Source organism: Capricornis sumatraensis, chromosome X (genome assembly GCF_032405125.1).
Source record: "Capricornis sumatraensis isolate serow.1 chromosome X, serow.2, whole genome shotgun sequence".
Lineage (NCBI taxonomy): Eukaryota > Metazoa > Chordata > Mammalia > Artiodactyla > Bovidae > Capricornis > Capricornis sumatraensis.
The window spans coordinates 86,063,592-86,082,538 of NC_091092.1; the positions used below are offsets into that span (position 1 = coordinate 86,063,592).

General features: G+C 48.6%; 2 protein-coding genes across 3 annotated transcripts in view; both read right to left on the reverse strand.

Annotated features, from left to right (window-relative positions):
- Window positions 1-2,609: 2,609 nt before the first annotated feature.
- Window positions 2,610-6,898, reverse strand: PIM2 (Pim-2 proto-oncogene, serine/threonine kinase). The gene is made up of 6 exons (XM_068962755.1): window positions 6,759-6,898; window positions 6,507-6,616; window positions 5,751-5,801; window positions 3,489-3,861; window positions 2,871-3,047; window positions 2,610-2,773 (listed from the first exon to the last, which is right to left on the reverse strand). Exons 1-6 carry the CDS (start codon window positions 6,817-6,819, stop codon window positions 2,610-2,612), a joined length of 936 nt encoding a protein of 311 aa, XP_068818856.1. The 5' UTR covers window positions 6,820-6,898.
- Window positions 6,899-8,682: 1,784 nt separating this feature from the next.
- Window positions 8,683-18,947, reverse strand: part of OTUD5 (OTU deubiquitinase 5) — a 28,438-nt gene continuing 18,173 nt past the window's right edge. The window contains exons 3-9 of one of the 2 annotated variants that reach the window (XM_068962045.1): window positions 18,081-18,145; window positions 17,838-17,994; window positions 17,594-17,742; window positions 13,179-13,382; window positions 11,475-11,676; window positions 11,273-11,386; window positions 8,683-10,960 (exon numbers count right to left, since the gene is read on the reverse strand). In XM_068962045.1, coding sequence (XP_068818146.1) covers window positions 10,839-10,960; window positions 11,273-11,386; window positions 11,475-11,676; window positions 13,179-13,382; window positions 17,594-17,742; window positions 17,838-17,994; window positions 18,081-18,145 — 1,013 coding nt within the window. In that variant the 3' untranslated portion in view covers window positions 8,683-10,838. Of the gene's footprint in view, window positions 10,961-11,272; window positions 11,387-11,474; window positions 11,677-13,178; window positions 13,383-17,593; window positions 17,743-17,822; window positions 17,995-18,080; window positions 18,146-18,947 lie in introns of both variants that reach the window. The other variant, XM_068962046.1, reaches the window with a different exon arrangement.

The window sequence follows — 18,947 nt, forward strand, 5'->3', positions numbered from 1 at the left end:
ACTAAACCCGCCCTCGTCTTCCCATATCACCAGCTCATTCTGTCTCCTCGTCTCATTGATTCCGCTATCCGTCTCCTATCTCGGCTCTTTATTGCCACCTTCTGATGGCACCGCCCTTTCTGCATCAAAACTCCTGGGTCTTTCCCGGTTGGCCCGAAGTTCTTGTCCCTTCTTCTGGCGAGCTCCCCACCCCCCACCGCACCCCGCGCCCTCTGGAGAGATCACAGGCCTCTGGAAGGGAAGTGAGAGGGGTCAGGGGCAGGTGAGGGTCTGGCAGATAAGCGAGCAGGGCAGTTGAAGATATACTAGTGAAAAAGCACAGGAGAGTTGAGACTGAGAAGGGAAGACAATTGAGTCACCATTTAGAATGGAAAAGTGAGAAGGGGATAGGTAAGCCAGGAGGTGAGGAGCTTACAGGTTAGCTTTATTTTTGGCCGCACTTTTCCGGGATCTTAGCTCCCCTACCAAAGGCTGAACCTTGGCCAAGGCAGTGAAAGCACCAAGCCCTAACCACTGGACGCCAGGGAATTCCCTAGGGGCTTCCCAGGTGGCACGTGGTCAACAATCTGCCTGCCAATGCAAGAAGCATAAGAGACTTGGGTTCAGTCCCTGGGTCGGGAAGATCCTCTGGAGGAGCATGGCAACCCATTGCAGTATTCTTGCCTGGAGAATGTCATGGACAGAGGAGCCTTGCAGACGACAGTCCATAGGGTCGCAGAGTCAGAAGCGACTGAAGCGACTTAGCATGCAGCACACATCTTTTGAAAGCATGGCAAGAGGGTACAGCTGAGGTCAGGACAAGATTAGGGTAGGGCAAGTAAGTCAAGAGTTAAGGATTAGAGGGATGAGCAGGTAAGAAGACAGGGAGAGGTGAAAAGGTTGGGGCAAAGCAGGTGACTACACCTTGGATATTATTAGAAAACAAGGACTAGGAGGATTCCTATCAGCACTCAACCTCCACCACACCCCCACCAGTGCCCAAAAAGGGCTTTTCTCCTCCCATGGGAAAGGATTTCCTCCCCTGGGGTTGGGGGAAAGGAGTTTTTTCTGCCTCTGAACTGGCCATCATTGATTTGGGAGTGTGTTCCAGATGTCTTCAATGTCTACAATATCTCCAGAGGAGCCCTTCGGCACATACTGGGTGCTACATATGAGCTGAGGGGAAAATCAAGTTTTTCTTTGTGGTCCTCCTTGCATGCTAGGTCATTTCAGTCGCATCCAACTCTTTGTGACCCTATGAACTGTAGCCCACCAGGCTCCTCTATCCATGGGATTCTCCCTGCCCTCCTCCAGGTGGTCTTCCCAACCCAGGGATCAAACCCACATCTCTTATATCTCCTGCATTGGCAGGCGGGTTCTTTACCCCTAGTGCCACCTGGAAAGTGGTCCTCCTTAAATGAACCCATAAAAGATCTTCAGGATGGTACCACAAGACTGAGGCTTCCTGCAGACAAAGGAGAGATCCAATCCATCTCCCTCTTGGTTCAGCATTCAGTAGATGCTCCACGAGCAGGAAATGGCAACCCACTCCAGTGTTCTTGCCTGGAGAATCCCAGGGACGGGGCAGCCTGGTGGGTTGCTGTCCCTGGGGTCGCACAGAGTCGGACACGACTGAAGCGACTTAGCAGCAGCAGCAGCAGCAGCAGATGCTCCACGAATGCCTCACTGCATCTACAAATGGCCAGTCACTTCTGATTCTATTACGTTTATTAAATAGTGGGTTTCCACGCATGGCTTTTTAAATAATCCAGGCAGGGGGAGAAGGAAGAGGAAGATAACAGTTGGAGCTCCCCTTCCCCAATACATAAGTATTTACATTTCAGCAACTGGACAACCCTGGCTCAGAAGGAGGCAGCAAGAATCTGAAAAAGATGGAGGGCAGGGCCCCAGGAGAACAAACAAGACTTATTTCCCCCACCCCATTCCCCAAAAAAACCATCCACCCCAACCTAGTGGACTCTAGTAGTGTCCATCTCCCATTCCCTCCCACATCATGAAAGTGGGGTTTCTCCTCACCAGAATAAGGGCACTTGGGATAACAGAGTAGGGTCCCCTCACCAAAAAAAAAAAGCCCTGGGACAACAATAGGGCTTACCTCCCCCAGAATAAACAACCCTGGGCTGAGGCAGGCAAGCAGCTTGACTGAATATGGGACCCGAGGCTAGGGGAAAGGGTCCCTTTGCTAAAATAAGAGCCACTGGGGTATTGGAAGGAAAGCACCCTTGCCCAAATCAGAGCATTTAAACTAAGTTTGTGTGGTAGTAGCAGGAGGTGCCAGTGTAGGGGTTACTACTCATCAGAATAAGAGTCCCGGGGGGTTCAGAATGTAAGTAACCTCAACCAAATAAACATCCTTAGCAAAACGAGAAGCAAAGAAGGAGCCTCTCCAGAATAAGAGAGCATATGTTCTACAAAGACGGCTCCTTAGAAGGACGGGAATGGGAACTGGGCAAACTTGGGTTATGTCTTCTTACCCCTGATCCCCAATCTCTGACCCTAGTTAACACTGGATTTTTAGAGACCTGTAAAACCAGATCAACAGGTAACCATCTATCCCTGTGGCATGGCCACGGGATGACTATTTCAACTAATGGGAGCCCCAGCCAGCACTAGGGCAGTAGGGACCAGTCCAAAGGGGTGGGACCCCCTTTGGGAGTGTTGAGGGATGCATCCTCAGCTGGTGTCTGCATCCAGGGGTCCAGCAGGATCTCCTCCAGTGAGGGTCGGGCAGAGGGTTTGGGGGCCAGGCACCGGCGGATTAGGGCACAACAATCTGCAGATCAGAAGAACACAGGAGATTAGCAGTGAGTTGGGGGCACCAGTTCCTGGGAGGGATGAAGGCTGGTGGGCTAGAGGGGGTTGAGTCTCACCTGGGGAGACATGGGCAGGGAAGTGGAGTTCAGCCTCCAGAATCTCCTGGTCTCTCTCAAAGGGAATGTCCCCACATACCATGTCATAGAGGAGGATACCCAGTGACCAGACAGTGGCTGGCAGGGCGTGGTACTGGTGACGAGAGATCCACTCTGGGGGACTGTACACCCTTGTCCCTGCACACAAACCACAAGTTAGACCATTTTCTGATAATGCCCTTCTCCCACCCCACCCTCTCCAGAAATATGGTCCCTTCACTAGAATTAAGAGAACTCACTATATGAGCAGGGTCCCCTCACCAGAATAGAAGCTCATTGGAATAAAAGCACTTAAGAGGTACAGCTGGACCTCCTTACCAGAAAAAGACTACTCAGGGTAATAATAGGACCTCCTCATCAGAATAAGAGCCCAGAGCAAGACCAGGTCATTGTCAGAGGATGGACTTTATTAGAGGGCAAGGCTTGAAAGTACCTAATATTAAAAACCAAGAACATTATAAAGGTGCACTATAGAACAAGGGTTACAGAACACCCCAGCACTGGAGGTCAAAAGTCAAGAGGCCAAAAAGATAAAAGGTGAAAACTCCCTCCACAGAGATTTAGGGAAGCCTTACTTACCATCAAAGTCAGTATAGGGTTCATCATGAAGCAGGGCACCAGAACCAAAATCAATGAGTTTGGTACAACCCCGGCGGAGGTCCATCAGGATGTTCTCATCCTTGATGTCACGATGGACAACTCCACGGGCGTGGCAGTGCCGAACAGCTGCCACTACCTGGGCAAAGAGACAGCGGCTTCGGCCTTCACCCAATGGGCCTTGCTCTGTGATGTAGTCAAAGAGATCCTGGGCAGGCAGAGGCCGCTCAAGGACCAGCATGAAGCCCTCTGGTGTCTCAAACCAGTCAAGCAGGCGGATCACACCAGGGTGCCCACCGCCTGCACCCACCTTCCATAGCAGTGCCACTTCCAGTGGGCATGCGACTGAGTCTGACTGTGGAGGGAAGCAGGGAGAGAAAAGAGAACACAGATGTCAGGCTAGCAGCTTTGAGGCTGACTTCTCAGATCTATGATCTGAACTTAAATCATAGGTCCTCAGCCTCCTGACTATGTGGCCTTAAGCAACCCCCTTCCCTCCTGGGCCCACAGTTCTCTCATCTTAAGGGCTTAAACTCATATAGCCATTGGGAAGTTGATTCAAGCCAAAGCCTATGGTAGGGGTGGGGGAGAGACAAATTGGAAGATTGGGATAGACACATACACACTACTCTAAATAAAGTAGATAACTAATAAGGATCTATTGTATAGCACAGGGAACTCTACTCAATACTCTTTAATGACCTATATGGGAAAAGAATCTTTAAAAAGTGGATATATGTATAACTGATTCACTTTGCTGTACACCAGAAACTAACATGCTGTGAATCAACTAACTTCAATAAAAATTAATTTAAAAATAAGCCAAAAAAAATTAAAAAGCCAAAGTCTATGTACATCTGGCGTGTAATAGGAGCTCAGTAAATTTTTTTTTTATTTTGGTCACACCCTGTGGCTTTTGGGATTCTAGTTCCCCAACCAGGGACTGAATCTGAGGCGTAGCAGTGAAAGTGCTGACTGTCAATCACTGGACCACCAGGGAATTTCCTCAGTAAATGTTTGAAGAATAAATGAAAGTGATTCTTAACAAAAGCCTCCAGCAGAAGCAACTGATGAACACTACTTTGTAGTAATTTATCTGTTTTGTCTACTGACATATCCAAAGAAACTAGAATAGCACCTTACACACAGTAGGTGCTTGATAAATGTTTGTTAAATAGATAAAAAGCACTTTATGGCATAGGATCTGACACAGCACTCAATAAATACTATTATTGTGTAATGGTTTGTCTGCTTTATTCACTGACACAGCTCAAACACTAAAACAGCGCCTGGTATAGTTGCTAAACAGGTGAAATCAATTCGTAGAAAAGAATTAGCGCAAAAAGAATGCTCAATAAATGTAATATATTGCCAAGTATCTAGAACTGTGCCTGGCACATTCTAGGTGCTAAAATACATTTGCTAAATAGCTAAAAGTAATTAATTGCAAGGGAACTGGCATAAACAAGATCTCAATAGTGTCATCATATGATATTTTGTCACTATCACTAAGCACTTAGAACCGTGTTGAATACAAGTACTTAGTGGAGCTTGGAACACAGTAAGCTTTTATGATGAAACAAAATCTGAGGCATACCGTCAGTGCTCAATAAAAGGCATACATGTTACTGGCCACAAAACCCACCCCACGCTAGAAGCTTTGCGGGGACACACGGACTACCAGAAGCAGTCTTCCTGCCCGAGGTGGGGCCCTCTCCCGGCCAATCTACTGACACGCACAGTCGCAGACAGGTTTTCTCACGGGGCTGAAAAAAAATGCCGCTACTGCGCAGGCGCACCTTCTCCCTCTGAGTCCCACAGCCTGCACAGGCGCAGTTCCCCCATAGCCCACCAGGGGGCACTCCCGCCCCTACAACTTGCCCAGACCCGCCCAGTTGTCCGTTAGAGCTCTAGCTGTGGAAAAGAAGCAGCCACCATCACCATGGCAACCAATGACCTCTGCCCCTCTTTTCTCACCAGCATGCCCTGCGGGCAGCCCCCGAGGCAATGTTTGGAGGAGGATGAAAAAGGAGGGTGGGAGGGGAGAATCCAGGGCTCTAGGGGAACAGGGGTGAGTCAGAACTGCATGGAGGTGTGGATGTCACCATAGGGGAGTAAACATGGACTGGTAGGAGTGTTCTTCTCACCGTTACACGGCCCAAAGAATCATACAAACCATAGCAAGGTGAAATCCATCGTCAGAGATGGCGTCGCCAGGTCAATAAGGACTCAAAAGATACTCACCAAGGGGGACCAGCCCAGCACGCGATTCCGGGGGATCACTTTGATGGCCACCTGAAGAAGCAGGCTGAGGTGAGGGGGCCAGCAGATGACCCCCAGACATCTCTTAGTCTGGACCCTCACCCTAGTCTTTCTGGTCCCACTCCCCCACCCCCCACACCACAATCCTAAATGAGCTGAAGCTTCTCCCAAGTCCCCAAAACCAAGTACACCTCTCCCACCATCTTTGGCCCCGGGCTCTCCCTTCTCAGGCTTCTCTCCTCCCCTCATGCCAGGCGCTGAGTTCTGAACTTCCTAACACCCTAAACCCTTGATCTTCCTATCTGGCCCCAGGATACCACAACCCTGTAGCGGGGTCCTGGACCTCACGACTCCTCCCTGGACACCTGCCTCCAAAATCCCCCAAAATCTCAGCTCTAGGTCCCCACCTTCCCACATATATTCACCTCTCCCAGATCCCAAGGTCTAGGGTCCTCATGACCCCCCCAACTCCCCAGTCTCACTCCCCTGGACCTCCAGAAATCTTGCCCTGAAAATTCTCCCTTCCCCCATATACCCACCAGGACTTACACACACACATGCGTGCGCGCACCCGCGCGCGCGCGCACTCGGACACCCTCAACGACCGGATCCCGGCCCTCATGACCCTACCACTCACATAGTGTAAGCTCATTCCGTGGTCAATTAGCATCCCGGCCCCGGGGCTCCCGCCGCCACCACACACACACCTGGCCCTCCCAAGACCCTCGTGGTGGATACCTGGAGTCGGTCTGTGACGCGATGTCCTGCGAAGACGGTGCCAAAGCCCCCCTTACCGAGGAGGGGGCCGAGTTGGTACTCGGCCTCGAACGCTTCCCGATCCTTGCCTCCTACGCAGGCGGAGGCGAGGAAGTCAGGGTGGCGGCGTGCTAAGGCTGGCCGCGACCCGCGACCCTTTCCCCCTCCCCCTCGCGCCGCCCTCAACCACTGCAGCCCGCCTGGCCTGGTTGCACTAGGGGGAGCCTCTCTCACCTGGCAGCGGCGTAGGAGTCATGGGGGCCACCGGGAGCCCCTGCAGAGGCTTAGTCAACATGGAGGAGGAGCTGCGCAGATTGAGCCCGCTGAGCCCGCAGGGTGTGGACGCCCGGGGCAGTGAGTCCGGGGAACCTGGACTAGGGGGCGCCAGGATGGAAGGTAAGGAGACTGGTGGCCCAGAAGGGCCAGCAAAGAGCGCAATGTTAAGATTCGCCGCGCGCGCCAGCCCTGACGCTACTGAGACAGGGCACGCGCCTCCCGAGAGAGTCGCCCGGGGCGACGGCCCCTCCCACTTGTCTTTGATCAATCCGGACTCAGCACCTGCTGTACCCCAGCCAATCGGAACCAGCTCTTATTTGCATACCACCCTCAACGTTTCAAGTACCCCCTTATGCAAATACATGCCCGTATCCTCCGCGGGGCGGGGTCTGCATGCACACGAGGGGACGCGTGTGGAGAGGAAACTGGTTTTAGGAATCCCTTTCGCAGCAACCGGGTTTGTTTTGGTTGTGCGGCATTGTTTTTATATGTCTGTATCTGCAGATATAAACTTGAAAAAATACACCGCCCCCTTTCCTAGGAAGTTGGTTGGCCGCCACTGCCTCGAGACTAGAGCAGAGATAATGCCAGGCCTTCTAAGGCTTCTAAGAATCAGCCTGTGGTTATCCATGACCCTTTTTCCAAAGGGTACTCTTCAAACCAGGTCCAGAGCTCTCTAGGCGACAGGTGGCCTTCGCCCAGGAAGTAAAGCCAGGGATCCTTGAAGAACCTGTTCAGCCGTTAGGAAGGACTAACCTGACCACCACTGCCGTGGAGTGGAGCCCTTAACGTAGACAGACCTGGCTAGACCTGGCCATGAGCCAGTCAGCAAGTACAGATTCTGGAGTAGTAAGGAGGGGTGCTTCTTGCAGGTGGGAGCAAGCCAGGGTGGTGGTGGCTTGGGATGTGTTTCTGGACAAGACACACACAGGGACGGCGGGAGCTCAGAGGGGTGATAAAATACCCTTAGCCACAAATTTGGAAACAACATGCCTCATGCTGCAGGCAGACAGACATGCACTCCAAAGACACACACACAGCAAAGTACCATGTGAGAAATACACAAACACATTGCCAGACACATTCCCATGAGCTTGTCCTAAACACATACAGATATGTACTGTCAGAGACTGAAATCCACTGTCAAGCAGGCATGCTGCCAGAGTTATGTCCCAGCATGACACCAGAGATGCAGTTACAGAAAGGCACTCCAGATTCACATACACCTACACTGCCATGTGACAAGGACACAAAAATGTCCCATCAGACACACCACCAAAACTTGTCACAAAGATACTTGTACTGTCAGACATGCAGTGTCACAGAAAGACTAGTACTATTCCAGAAATGAGACCCAGAGTCTGTCACAGGAAGACACACAGACGCTGAAGACATACATGCACTGCTCCAAAGACATACATATTTATGTGATAGAGCCACAGATAGGCAGTATCACAAAAACAGACATGGATCCACCCAGTCAGTCGCTCGCTCTCTCTCTCACACACACACACCAGCAGACATGCAGCATTGTCACTGAAACTATCCAGAAATAGCTACCCAGAATCTGTCACAGGAATACAAACGGACATTCATCCACCCTATCGGAAAGAAACCACAGATGCACTGTCACAGACAGACCCACGCAGACATGCACTTGTCTCAGAAACAGACACAAACTGTCAGAGATTGAGTCCCACACGCAGTCCCCATCTGACACACCTGGAAACAAGCCCTCATCTCACACACAACTAGAGACACTCTGAGATGCACAAAGGCTTGGACTCACCAGTCTCTCTCACACACAAACACTCAAAAAGCAAATATACACAGGTACTCTCCCTTATTCATCCAACATTTATTAAGGGTCTACTGTAAGCCTACAAGGCCCTAGAGGGGGTGTAGATACTAAGAGATACACAGGTTAAGTCAGGCATCATAGCCCTGCCCAGGAATTTGATAGTACAGTACTGGAGAAGACATATCTGTAGATAAAGGTGAGAATGTAAACGGGGTCACACAGGGCTTCTCAGAAGGAGACCCTCTACCCATCTTGAAAGACAAAGTTGGAGGCTTGGGACAGAGGAAGGGCAAATTCCAGGCAGAGGCCAAGGAAAACTGGACAGAGAGGCAAGATGAAGTAGTCAGGGGCCAAATAGTGCAGAAACTTCAACTTTAAGATAATAAATAATACCTGCTAACATAGAGCTCTCAGAATGTGCCAGGCACCGTGCCATCATACATTATGTTGACCATATACACTCTCTCCCAATGCTCAAAACAGAGAGAGCGTGAGGTAGTAGATATTTATCACTCCTGTCCTATACATGGGACACTTGAAACTCAGAGAGCCTGCGACTTGACCAAAGCCACATAGTTAGAAAAAGCCGGTTTTAAACCAACTCTCCAACACAGTGCTTAACCAGTGGATTCCACAGAGACATCTGCAGATAGCCACACCCTCATCTGCAGAGCTAGACATACATCCTTCCACAGGGACCCCATTATTAGGGACACTGAAAAACCTGGGGCCAGCCATCCTTCTTTGCCTTGGCTTTACCTCTAGGAAGGGCAAGGACAAAAGTGTCAAGAGAACTGGGAACATGAATAAAAAGGTTTAGCTATTCCTCAATTTCTAAAACTCAGTGTGCTTGTGTGGGGGGTCCACCCTCTGGTCACTTCCACTAAACTTGGGTTGCTATGAAGCGACTGTTGTGCCTGTCCAAAGCATTTCCTCATCAAATACTCACAATGAAAGAGCAAACATATTGGGGCTAGAGGCAGGCAAAGAAGTTGGACATTCAGTCCCTGCCATCAAATTCAATTCTCTGTTCCCATCACACCCCAGGAAATAGGGTGGGCAGGCTATATCCTGTGCCAATACTGAGGCAGGGGCAGTGGGCAAAGACAGAGCTTTCTTGGTGGTAACAGGTCCAAAGGCTGATTCAATAAGCAGTGAATCAAGTATGAACAAACTCTGGGCCTCCAGAGAGACCCCAATGGAGAGCATATAGCCCTCAGAAGTCAAGCCAAGGTCTGTGCCATCACCACCTCTGACCAAAGGCTCACCCACCCCCTGCCCCACACAGAACAGAAGCGCTCAGGGGAAACTGACATTTGGTTTTATTGTGCCAAGGACATTACAGATGGTGGATCTTGTTGACACCTGCAAGGCATGGGTGCCCCATCTGCCGAGGCTGCTCCCACCCCCCACACTCAAATCCTGGGCGGCGGCCATGATTCTCAAAAGTACCCCCCACCCTGAGATTCCAAAGACTGGTGGTGGTGGTGGAAGCATAAGGAATGCAGCGAGGTCAGAGTCTCATTGTCCAAAGCCCACTTGACACCTGCCCCCTCCTGCCCTCCCACCCCACCCTGGCTTATACTCTAGACCCTGCCCATCTCCACAGAGCTGGAGGCCAGGTACATCAACCACATCTTTGTGCCCCGTGGCCTACCTGCCTCCAAACCAGAGAGATGTCACCTTCATAGAGCCAATGCTGTTGTCTACATCACTGATTTGATTTTATAAGATAAAATAATAAAGAAAAACCTCAATATTGAAGGCTCAGACACTTTAAGGGTACTGGGAAGGGGATTTTTTTCCCACTTCTTCCTCCCACCTCCCTGGTATCATTTGTGAAGGTAGGGTGACAAGTTTCTGATCTTGGAAGGAATAGGGGGAAGGGAGACTCTGCTGTCTGAATGTCTCTCCTCCGGGGCTGCCTGGCTGCCAGTTGGTTTGTCTCTGTGTGCCCCTTGCCTACCTTCAGCACCCTTGCCCAAGTCCCCTGTGGAATGCAGGGATGGTGCTGTGCAGGGGGAAACAGGGCACATCAGCTGGCGAAGAGACAGTTGGTGGAGGTGGTGGCAGCGATGAGAGGGTGTACAGGGGTGGGCCAGCCAGAGGGAAGTGGGGAGGAGCAAAAGAAGCGGAAAGAAGGAAGAAGGCAAGAGGGAAGAAAGCCAAAGGTGGGGTGGCACCGGAGGGCAGGAGTGGTGGGGATTGGGAAATGGTCTCCAGTCTCTGGGTCTCCATCAACTCTTGTCTGGGGGTGGGTCTCTGTGCACTTTGTTTTTCTTCATACTGTCTAGGTATTCCTGTTGGGATACTGCCAGCACCGAGGCTAGGATCTCATCATCATCCCAGTCATTCAGACCTGCTGGGCAAGAGGAAGGGGAAAAGAATGACACAGCACTTTAAGCCTGCTTTCTCCTTGCCCTTTGCTGATTCTTGGCTCTGGAGAGATCCCGTTCAGGCCCCTACCACTTTTTTCTCTAAGGAGAAGGCTCCTCTGAGCCTACAAAACCCCACTCAAATCCCCTCTGGAACAGACTGTTGGGCCTGAAAAACTCTCTTTTCCTGAAGAGATGTCCAGAGGCTCCAGAAGCCCCCTTTTCAGGACCAGCTGCTTCTTCCATCTCTCCCCAACTCCCAGCTGGCCCCTAGACCCTAGACAGAAGAGGCTTACCAAAGGCGGAGGGGGACATCTGCTGAATGAGGGCCCGGCACTCCAGAGCAGGGTAAAGGGACACAAGGGGGGAAGTAGCCCGGTCGGCCCCTGTCGAGAACTGGCTGCTTGTACCTGGAGCAGACAAACAGTCAAAGGCAGGGCTCAGGGCCTAGGCAGGACTTCCTGACCCCTGCATGCTCCCTATCAGCAAGTCACTGACCTGGTGCACAGGGTGAAGGAGGTTTGGCAAGAGCTAAGACAGTGCCTGGGGAAGGGGGCTTGATGCCCAGCTCAGCATGCAGCTCAGGGTGCTCAGGTGACGACGCTGAACTCCGCTGCCTTGGGGACCGGCTGGTCCACTCCTCAAGACCACTGGAGGCTGCTGCTGTGGCAGAGCTGCATGTGGCGCTGGCTTTCCGGGGCTGTGGTGAGGAAGGTGGTGGTAAAGACCCATAGCAGGTGCAACCGTCCTCTGCCCCATTCCCGAAGGGCTCCCTCCCTCCCAGAATCCTGGCTATGAAATAGCTTCTACATAGGCCACCAACAATGGTCACATAATGGACCACAGGATCAAGGTCAGCACTTTAAAGCCCCTCTCACACCTTTACAAGCCAGTCTGACAGGAAACCTGTTACTCCACCTTCAAAATAGATCCAGAATCTATCCCCTTCTGACTGCCTCCCTTGCCAGTACTACCATCAATCATGAGGACTACTATAGTTATCTTCTCCTTGGTGGTCTCCTGCTTCCACCTTTGCCCCTTTGACTCCATTTTAGTCAGCAGTCAGAAGGATCCTGTTAAATTCTAAGTTTCCACTCTTTTCCTGCTCATAACCCTCTCATCATTTTTGCTTCACTCAGAAGAAAAGCCAAAGTCCTCACCACAGGCCACATTGAAGGTCACAAGCCCCTTCCAATATGGCACACCCACCTTTCCGACTCCATCTCTACTACATTCTGTTCTGCCACACTGGCCTCCAGGCTGCTTCCAAATCACACCAGGTGTGCACATACCTCAGGGTCTCTGCTCTAGCTGGTCCTCTGTCTTCCCTGGTATAGACAAGTAATTCCCTCACCTCTGCAAGCTTTCGCTCAAATCTCACCTGGTCTGAGGCCAACTCTGATCATGCTATTTAATATTGTGAACTCCCAGCCCTACTCAGTCCTACTCATCCCCTTTACCCTGCTCTACATTTTTCATCCATACCACCTCTCAACTGATTTATTCATTATGTTTATTCCGTTCCACTCTGCATAAATGGAAGCACCACAAAGACAGACCTGGGACTGCCCAGCTCACCAATGTACTCCTATACACTAAGAACAGTGCCTGGCATAGACCTGCAATAAATACTTGTTTAACGAATGAGTCAGCTCTTGCCAACATCTATTAATCACTCTATAAACTCCTTGTGACTCCTCAAATACCTGGCTGCCCTGTCTCACTCCCTGCTCTAAAAATTCAACCTTTCCGTATGAAGACTGACCAGATCCCCCACCTCTACTGGTCTTCCAGTCAGAGTCAAGGGCTCCACTGATGCATGTGTCTCCCCATCAAAAGACAGGATCACTGAGGCTGGAGCATGCAGGACCTGATTTTACATCCTCAGCACAGAGTCTGGCACACAAGAACATTCAGCAAAAGCTTGTCCCTCTGAAACTATCCATGAATCTGGCATTTCACCATCAGTGGCTGCCCTCCCTCACTCCTTTAAAAAAAAATAAAAAAGAGCTTGTTCTGCACAGGTGTTGAGAGTTCTAAGGCACAATGCCAAGACTAAGGCCAAGATGAGGTACAGAAAAGGCTAGGAGCTTCCTTCTCTCCCACATGTCAGAATTCCTTAGTTTGTTTCTGCCTGTTTGGGGACAGAACATGGGAAGTAACAGGTTCTTCGCCAGGCTAGTGACAGACCCCAGGACCCACCTGGCTGGGGCCACGGACTTGGCGAGCTTGTTTTTCTTGATCCCGCAGCCACTGCAAGTAGGATTCCCGGGCCACCTGCTCCTCAATGGCCTCATTTGTGGCCTCCCAATCTGTGGCCCGCTTCTTGTCTTCCAGCATCTGCTGTTCAATCCATGATTCCTCTGATGTTTTTATGGCATTCTTCATCAGGGACTGCTCTGCAAACTACAAGGAGTGGGAGAGGAACAGAGATGTGAGGTGACACTCTGAACTCTGGCCAAGAGCCAGAAGTGGCTCAGGGAGGTGGGCTCACAGGCTCAGAAGAGAGGCAGGAAGGCAGATACTCTTACTAAGCACCCCCCTGGGCAGGCTGCCTATTCATCAGGGACTAGGGGAAGGCAGGCTTGGGTTGGGGGACTTGTCATTTCAAATTCCTATATTCAGAAGTCCTGCCGCCACCCCCAAGATACCTCAACTGATGTACTAAGTCTGGGGCAGTCAGGTGCCCTCCAGCCAGGGTTAGAATTTAAAGACACCTCACCGATTGATGACTCAGTTGTTGAGGCCTTCTTCACCTATGCCCAGATGGGACAAGGAGAAAAGATCACCTAAGAAGTTGAGTCCTGTGTGCACAGGGTAGATTTGAGTATTGGGGCATTTAAGTAGACAAGAGGACAGTGTCAGCATGGTGTGGGGTACTATGAGTTGTGGAACACCGTATGAGAGTGTCAGGCTGTGAGACATAACAGATTTTTTAAAAAGGAATAATGAAAAGTATCAGTGCATACCCCACGGAATAAAAGTAAATTTCGTTCAGTGAAAACTTATTTTAATGCACATACACACACCATACACCAACGTGTGTGTACAATAATGGTGTAAAATATAATTTTTTACCCATGGATAACAGTCCAAAAAGAATGCAAAATGCTGTTAGAATAAGCCAATTAAAAATGGGCAAAAAAGTCTAGACACACAACTTCATCAAAGAAGATAGACAGCAAATAGGCACATGAAAAGATGCTCAACATCATTTGTCATTAGGAATTGCAAATTAAAACAAGGTGCCCCTCAGTTAAAGGTATCAGTAAGAATCATAGTGTCATACAGATACTTACATACAGAAATATTTCTAGACATGTGTATACACACAGGTTAGTTTATACATATATTTTCTTGCTCTATCAGCTGAAAGGGCCTAAAGCAAGGATACCCCAATAGCAAAGAGCATACTCAGCACCCAGATCTTGGTTTCTAATATAACATTCTCCAATAAAAGGAACTAGGGCTCCTTGGAGAAATGGCTGGATCTAGAAATGGGGCAAGGAATATACAAGATGAGCCTCTAGCACCTTGTAGTGCCAGAAAGTTAAGTATTCAAAATAAAAATGAAAATGAAAAATAAAATAAAAATGAAAACAAACAAACCAAAAAACAACCCCTCACAAACACCACCACAATGATGGGGATATTTCAAAGAGATGCAGGAACCAACTAAAAGAACTCCCAATAGCCAAAACTGGAAAAACTTGGGCATCAAAATAAAAACAGTACTGGATTATAACCCAAAGTATAAAAGTATTAAATAAATAAATATCCATCATCCACAATGATATAAATAAATGACTAAATAAATGGAGAATGAGATTAATCTCCCTTGCAGAAGAATTTCAAATAATTTATGTAAATACTCTGCCCTCAAAGAGATGGAGTATAACCTTCACCTTTTATTTGTATTTTTGCACTGCACTGCACTGTACCCAGGCCTTTGGCAGTGGAAGTGTGGAGTCCTAACAACTAGTCCGCCATGAAATTCCCTAATGCCTACCTCTTTTTTAAAATATTTATCTATTTATTTGGCTGAACTGGGTTTTTTTTAGTTGCACCATGTGGGATCTAGTTCCCTGACCAGGGATAGAACATGGGCCCCCTGCATTGAGAAGGTGGCGTCTTAGCCACTGGACTACTAGGAAAGTCCCCCTAATCCCTACTTCTTAACTTTGGAGTATAAATGACTTCCCTCCACACAGTATAACATGGAAAAGGAAGTAGGGGTAGGGAAGAGTAATTTTACAGTGGAGAAAACTTGATAAAACTACTTCTGCCAGATGATCAAGGTCAACATCAACAATTACAAATCATGTTCAGGGTACATACTGTTGATATGATGTGATAAGAATGGCACTTTACCACCATGGTCCCCCTCTCTAAAACCCATAACCTCAAGTCTAATGAGAAATACATCAGACAAACTCCAAAAGAGAAACATCCTACAATATACATGACTGCTGCTGCTGCTAAGTCACTTCAGTCGTGTCCGACTCTGTGCGACCCCATAGATGGCAGCCCACTAGGCTCCTCTGTCCCTGGGATTCTCCAGGCAAGAATACTGGAGTGGGTTGCCATTTCCTTCTCCAATGCATGAATGTGAAAAGTGAAAGTGAAGCCGCTCAGTCGTGCCCAACTCTTAGCGACCCCGTGGACTGCAGCCTACCAGGCTCCTCTGTCCATGGGATTTTCCAGACAAGAGTACTGGAATGGGTTGCCATTGCCTTCTCCGATAAACATGACTAGTACTCTTCAAAACTGCCAAGGTCACCAAAAACATGAAAATGTGAGAAACCATCAAAAACAAAGGAGCTAAAGAGGTATGATGACTTTCAGTTAATAACAATGTATCAATACTGGTTCATATAACAAATGTATTAGTCATCTGACATGTGTGAATAATAGGGAAACTGGGCAAAAGAGGGGAAGTATGTGGGAACTCTGCACTATCTTAATTTTTCTGTAAATCTAAAACTATTCTAAATAATTAAATCTATTTAAAAAAAAAACTTAGGGCACTCAGTTTTAACAAATGGAAAAAGAAAAGACACAAGTGGTCAAACCACTAAAAGTCAGGAGTGACTCTTAAATGCACAGTGTTACCTAAAAGAAGCCATTGAAAAAACTATATATTGTATGATTCCAATTATATGACATTCTAGAAAAGGTCATAGAGTCTGTAACAGATCGAAAACAAAGAAATTCGGAGAAACTGTCACAGCCAGGAGGAGCCAAAGGAGACATGACAACTAAATGTAATACAGTATCCTGGATGGGATCCTGGAACAGATAAGATCATTGGGGAAAAACTGAGGTAATCTGTTTTTGTTTTATCCGTTTCTGAAGGTATCATCATTTACTGTTGTTGTTTGGTCACTGTTGTGTCCGACTCTTTTGCGACCCCATGGACTGTAGCCCTCCAGGCTCCTCTGTGCATGGAATTTCCCAGGTAAGAATACTGGAATGGGTTACCATTTCCTTCTCCAGGGCATCTTCCGCACCCAGGGATCAAACCTGTGTATCCTGCATTGGTAGGTGGATTCTTTACCACTGAGCCACCTGGGAAGCCCAAAACTGAGGTAATTTGAACAAAGTATGGTCTTTAGTTAATATATCAATATTGGTTCATTGATTATGACAAACATACTATGCTAATATGTTAATCACAGCGGAGTATATAGGAATTCTCTAATCACAATAATTACATAAATCTAAAACTGTTCTGAGATTAAAGGTTTATTTAAAAAAATGAAACCAAAAAACCTCTATGGGGACTTTTGGTGGTCCAGTGGTTAAGACTTCACCTTCTAATGCAGGGGGTACAGGTTTGATCCCTGGTTGGGGAGCTAAGCTCTCACATGCCTATCAGCCAAAAAAACTGAAACATTAAACAGAAGCAGTATTCTAACAAATTCAATAAAGATTTTAAAAATGGTCCACATCAAAAAACCTCTATGTTGGAAGGTATGCTGGTGTTAGGGTGTGTTTCCTAAAATGAGGCAGGAGTACTTTTGTAGGAAGTGAAACCTCAATAGAAGATAGCAAAATCCCCAACAGACAACTGTTTGAGACAGAGAATGAAAATCTGTCAGTGTGTGCTGAGAAAATCTACTGCCCTTTCCTGAGCACCTAACAGGTACCAGGCCCTGTGTTAGGCACTTTCTGTATCACCCAAGCTCCCAGTCAAATCACTTGTACAACCTGACTTAGATACCAAGGCCAGCAAGTGGTAGGGCCAGGCCTACACTCCAAGTCTCTGTGACCACAGCTGTCTGTCCGTGCTGGGGTTTGAAGGAGGATCCATGTGGGTACCAAGACACATAGACTAAGCCCTGGTTCACAGTTCCCAAGTTTGACTCCATATCTCAAAATGCCAACTCTCAACAGGCACAAAAGATAGGTGAACCAGCTCAGACAGTAAAACTGAGACCACAAAATGAGCCCTGAGGGATCACCTTGGATAACTTCCTAATTTCAGAGGTGAGACCTTAAGGGCGATTCAGAGAGGTTAACAGGACACTTTTGTGGGCAAGGGGCAAAATTGAGGCCCCAACATCAGATTTCTGGTCCATCTCCAGTATCCATTCTAGGCACAGGGACCTGCTTACCCCCGGTTTGAATGATGGCAGGCCCAGTCCCACGCCAATGGTGGCCTTGTTAGGATTCACTACTGAGTTGTAGTGGATATTCCTATGGTAGCTGACACGAATGGGTTCATCCTCATTTTGATGGATCCCATGGAATGTATTGATGGGTTCTGCAGAGAAAGAGGAGACAGGATTCACAGTGGGCTGGGTGGAACAGGCTCAGACCAAGAGTGGTCAACTGCTCACCTACCCACCACAGAAGTACCTGTGCTGTACTGGTACACCTCCACAGGCCGGTTGTACATCTCTGCCATGGCCTGCATCTCAATGTGGTTGCCATGGCAGTTGTTTTTCCGCTTCCGGTTGATGTAGGTGGTAAAGTCCTCTGTGACATAGTTGGAGAAGTAGTCAGCATTCTTCATCTGCAGAAAAGATCAGAGGATCAATGTCTATGTGGAGAAGAGATCCTCCATTCTGCCCTCGCCCCAAGGTCTCTGCAAGGTCTCACCAGATAGTCCATGCAGTGCTTTCGAACAACCTCATGCATGTCCTGGTCTCCATATACCTGGTCAGCTGTGGGGACAGAAGGAGAGGCTGGAGTCAGAGCTGCCACCAAAGAAGAGTTCTGAATCAGAACATCCTTGTGGGTGAAGGGCTGGGGGCCAAGGAAACTCCCTTACCTACCCTAAGGAATGGAGAGTTCTTGGCTTTGTGGGCTGGAATATGGTCACGAAAAAAGAGACAGGCAAGGACAGTCTTTAAGAACAAGAGTACAGGTAAGAGAGACAGAACCACAGCTATCTTGTGTAGATAAGCGGCCTTAAGCACCATCAATTCCACATATACCACTCTTCGCTCTTCACATGAGGACACTGAGGCTCGGGGAGTTTGTGATTTGACCAAGGTCACCCAGAAGTCAGTCCACGACAGATTCAACTTTAGAATTCAGTTTCCTGACTCTCAGGAGTCATTATGGCCTTTATAAGGTGAAAAAAGAGAAGAAGGGAAGGGAAAATAACTGGGCTCTAAGCCCAGTTCTATTCAGTTCAGTTCAGTCGCTCAGTCGTGTCCGACTCTTTGCCACCCCATGAATCGCAGCACACCAGGCCTCCCTGTCCATCACCAACTCCTGGAGTTCACTCAAACCCACGTCCATCGAGTTGGTGATGACATCCAGCCATCTCACCCTCTGTCATCCCCTTCTCCTCCTGCCCCCAATCCCTCCCAGCATCAGAGTTTTTCCCAATGAGTCAACTCTTCTCATGAGGTGGCCAAAGTACTGGAGTTTCAGCTTTAGCATCATTCCTTCTAAAGAACACCCAGGAATGATCTCCTTTAGAATGGACTGGTTGGATCTCCTTACAGTCCAAAGGAC

Bases quoted from the DNA above. Each gene is read 5' to 3' on its own strand.
- PIM2 (XM_068962755.1), bottom strand. From the start codon at position 6,819: ATGTTGACTAAGCCTCTGCAGGGGCTCCCGGTGGCCCCCATGACTCCT. The intron at 3,862-5,750 runs GTGAGTATCTTT...TTCCCTCCACAG, and splicing joins TGCTGGGCTGGTCCCCCTTG to TCAGACTCAGTCGCATGCCC. The intron at 2,774-2,870 runs GTGAGACTCAAC...TCTGATCTGCAG, and splicing joins CCCTGCCCATGTCTCCCCAG to ATTGTTGTGCCCTAATCCGC.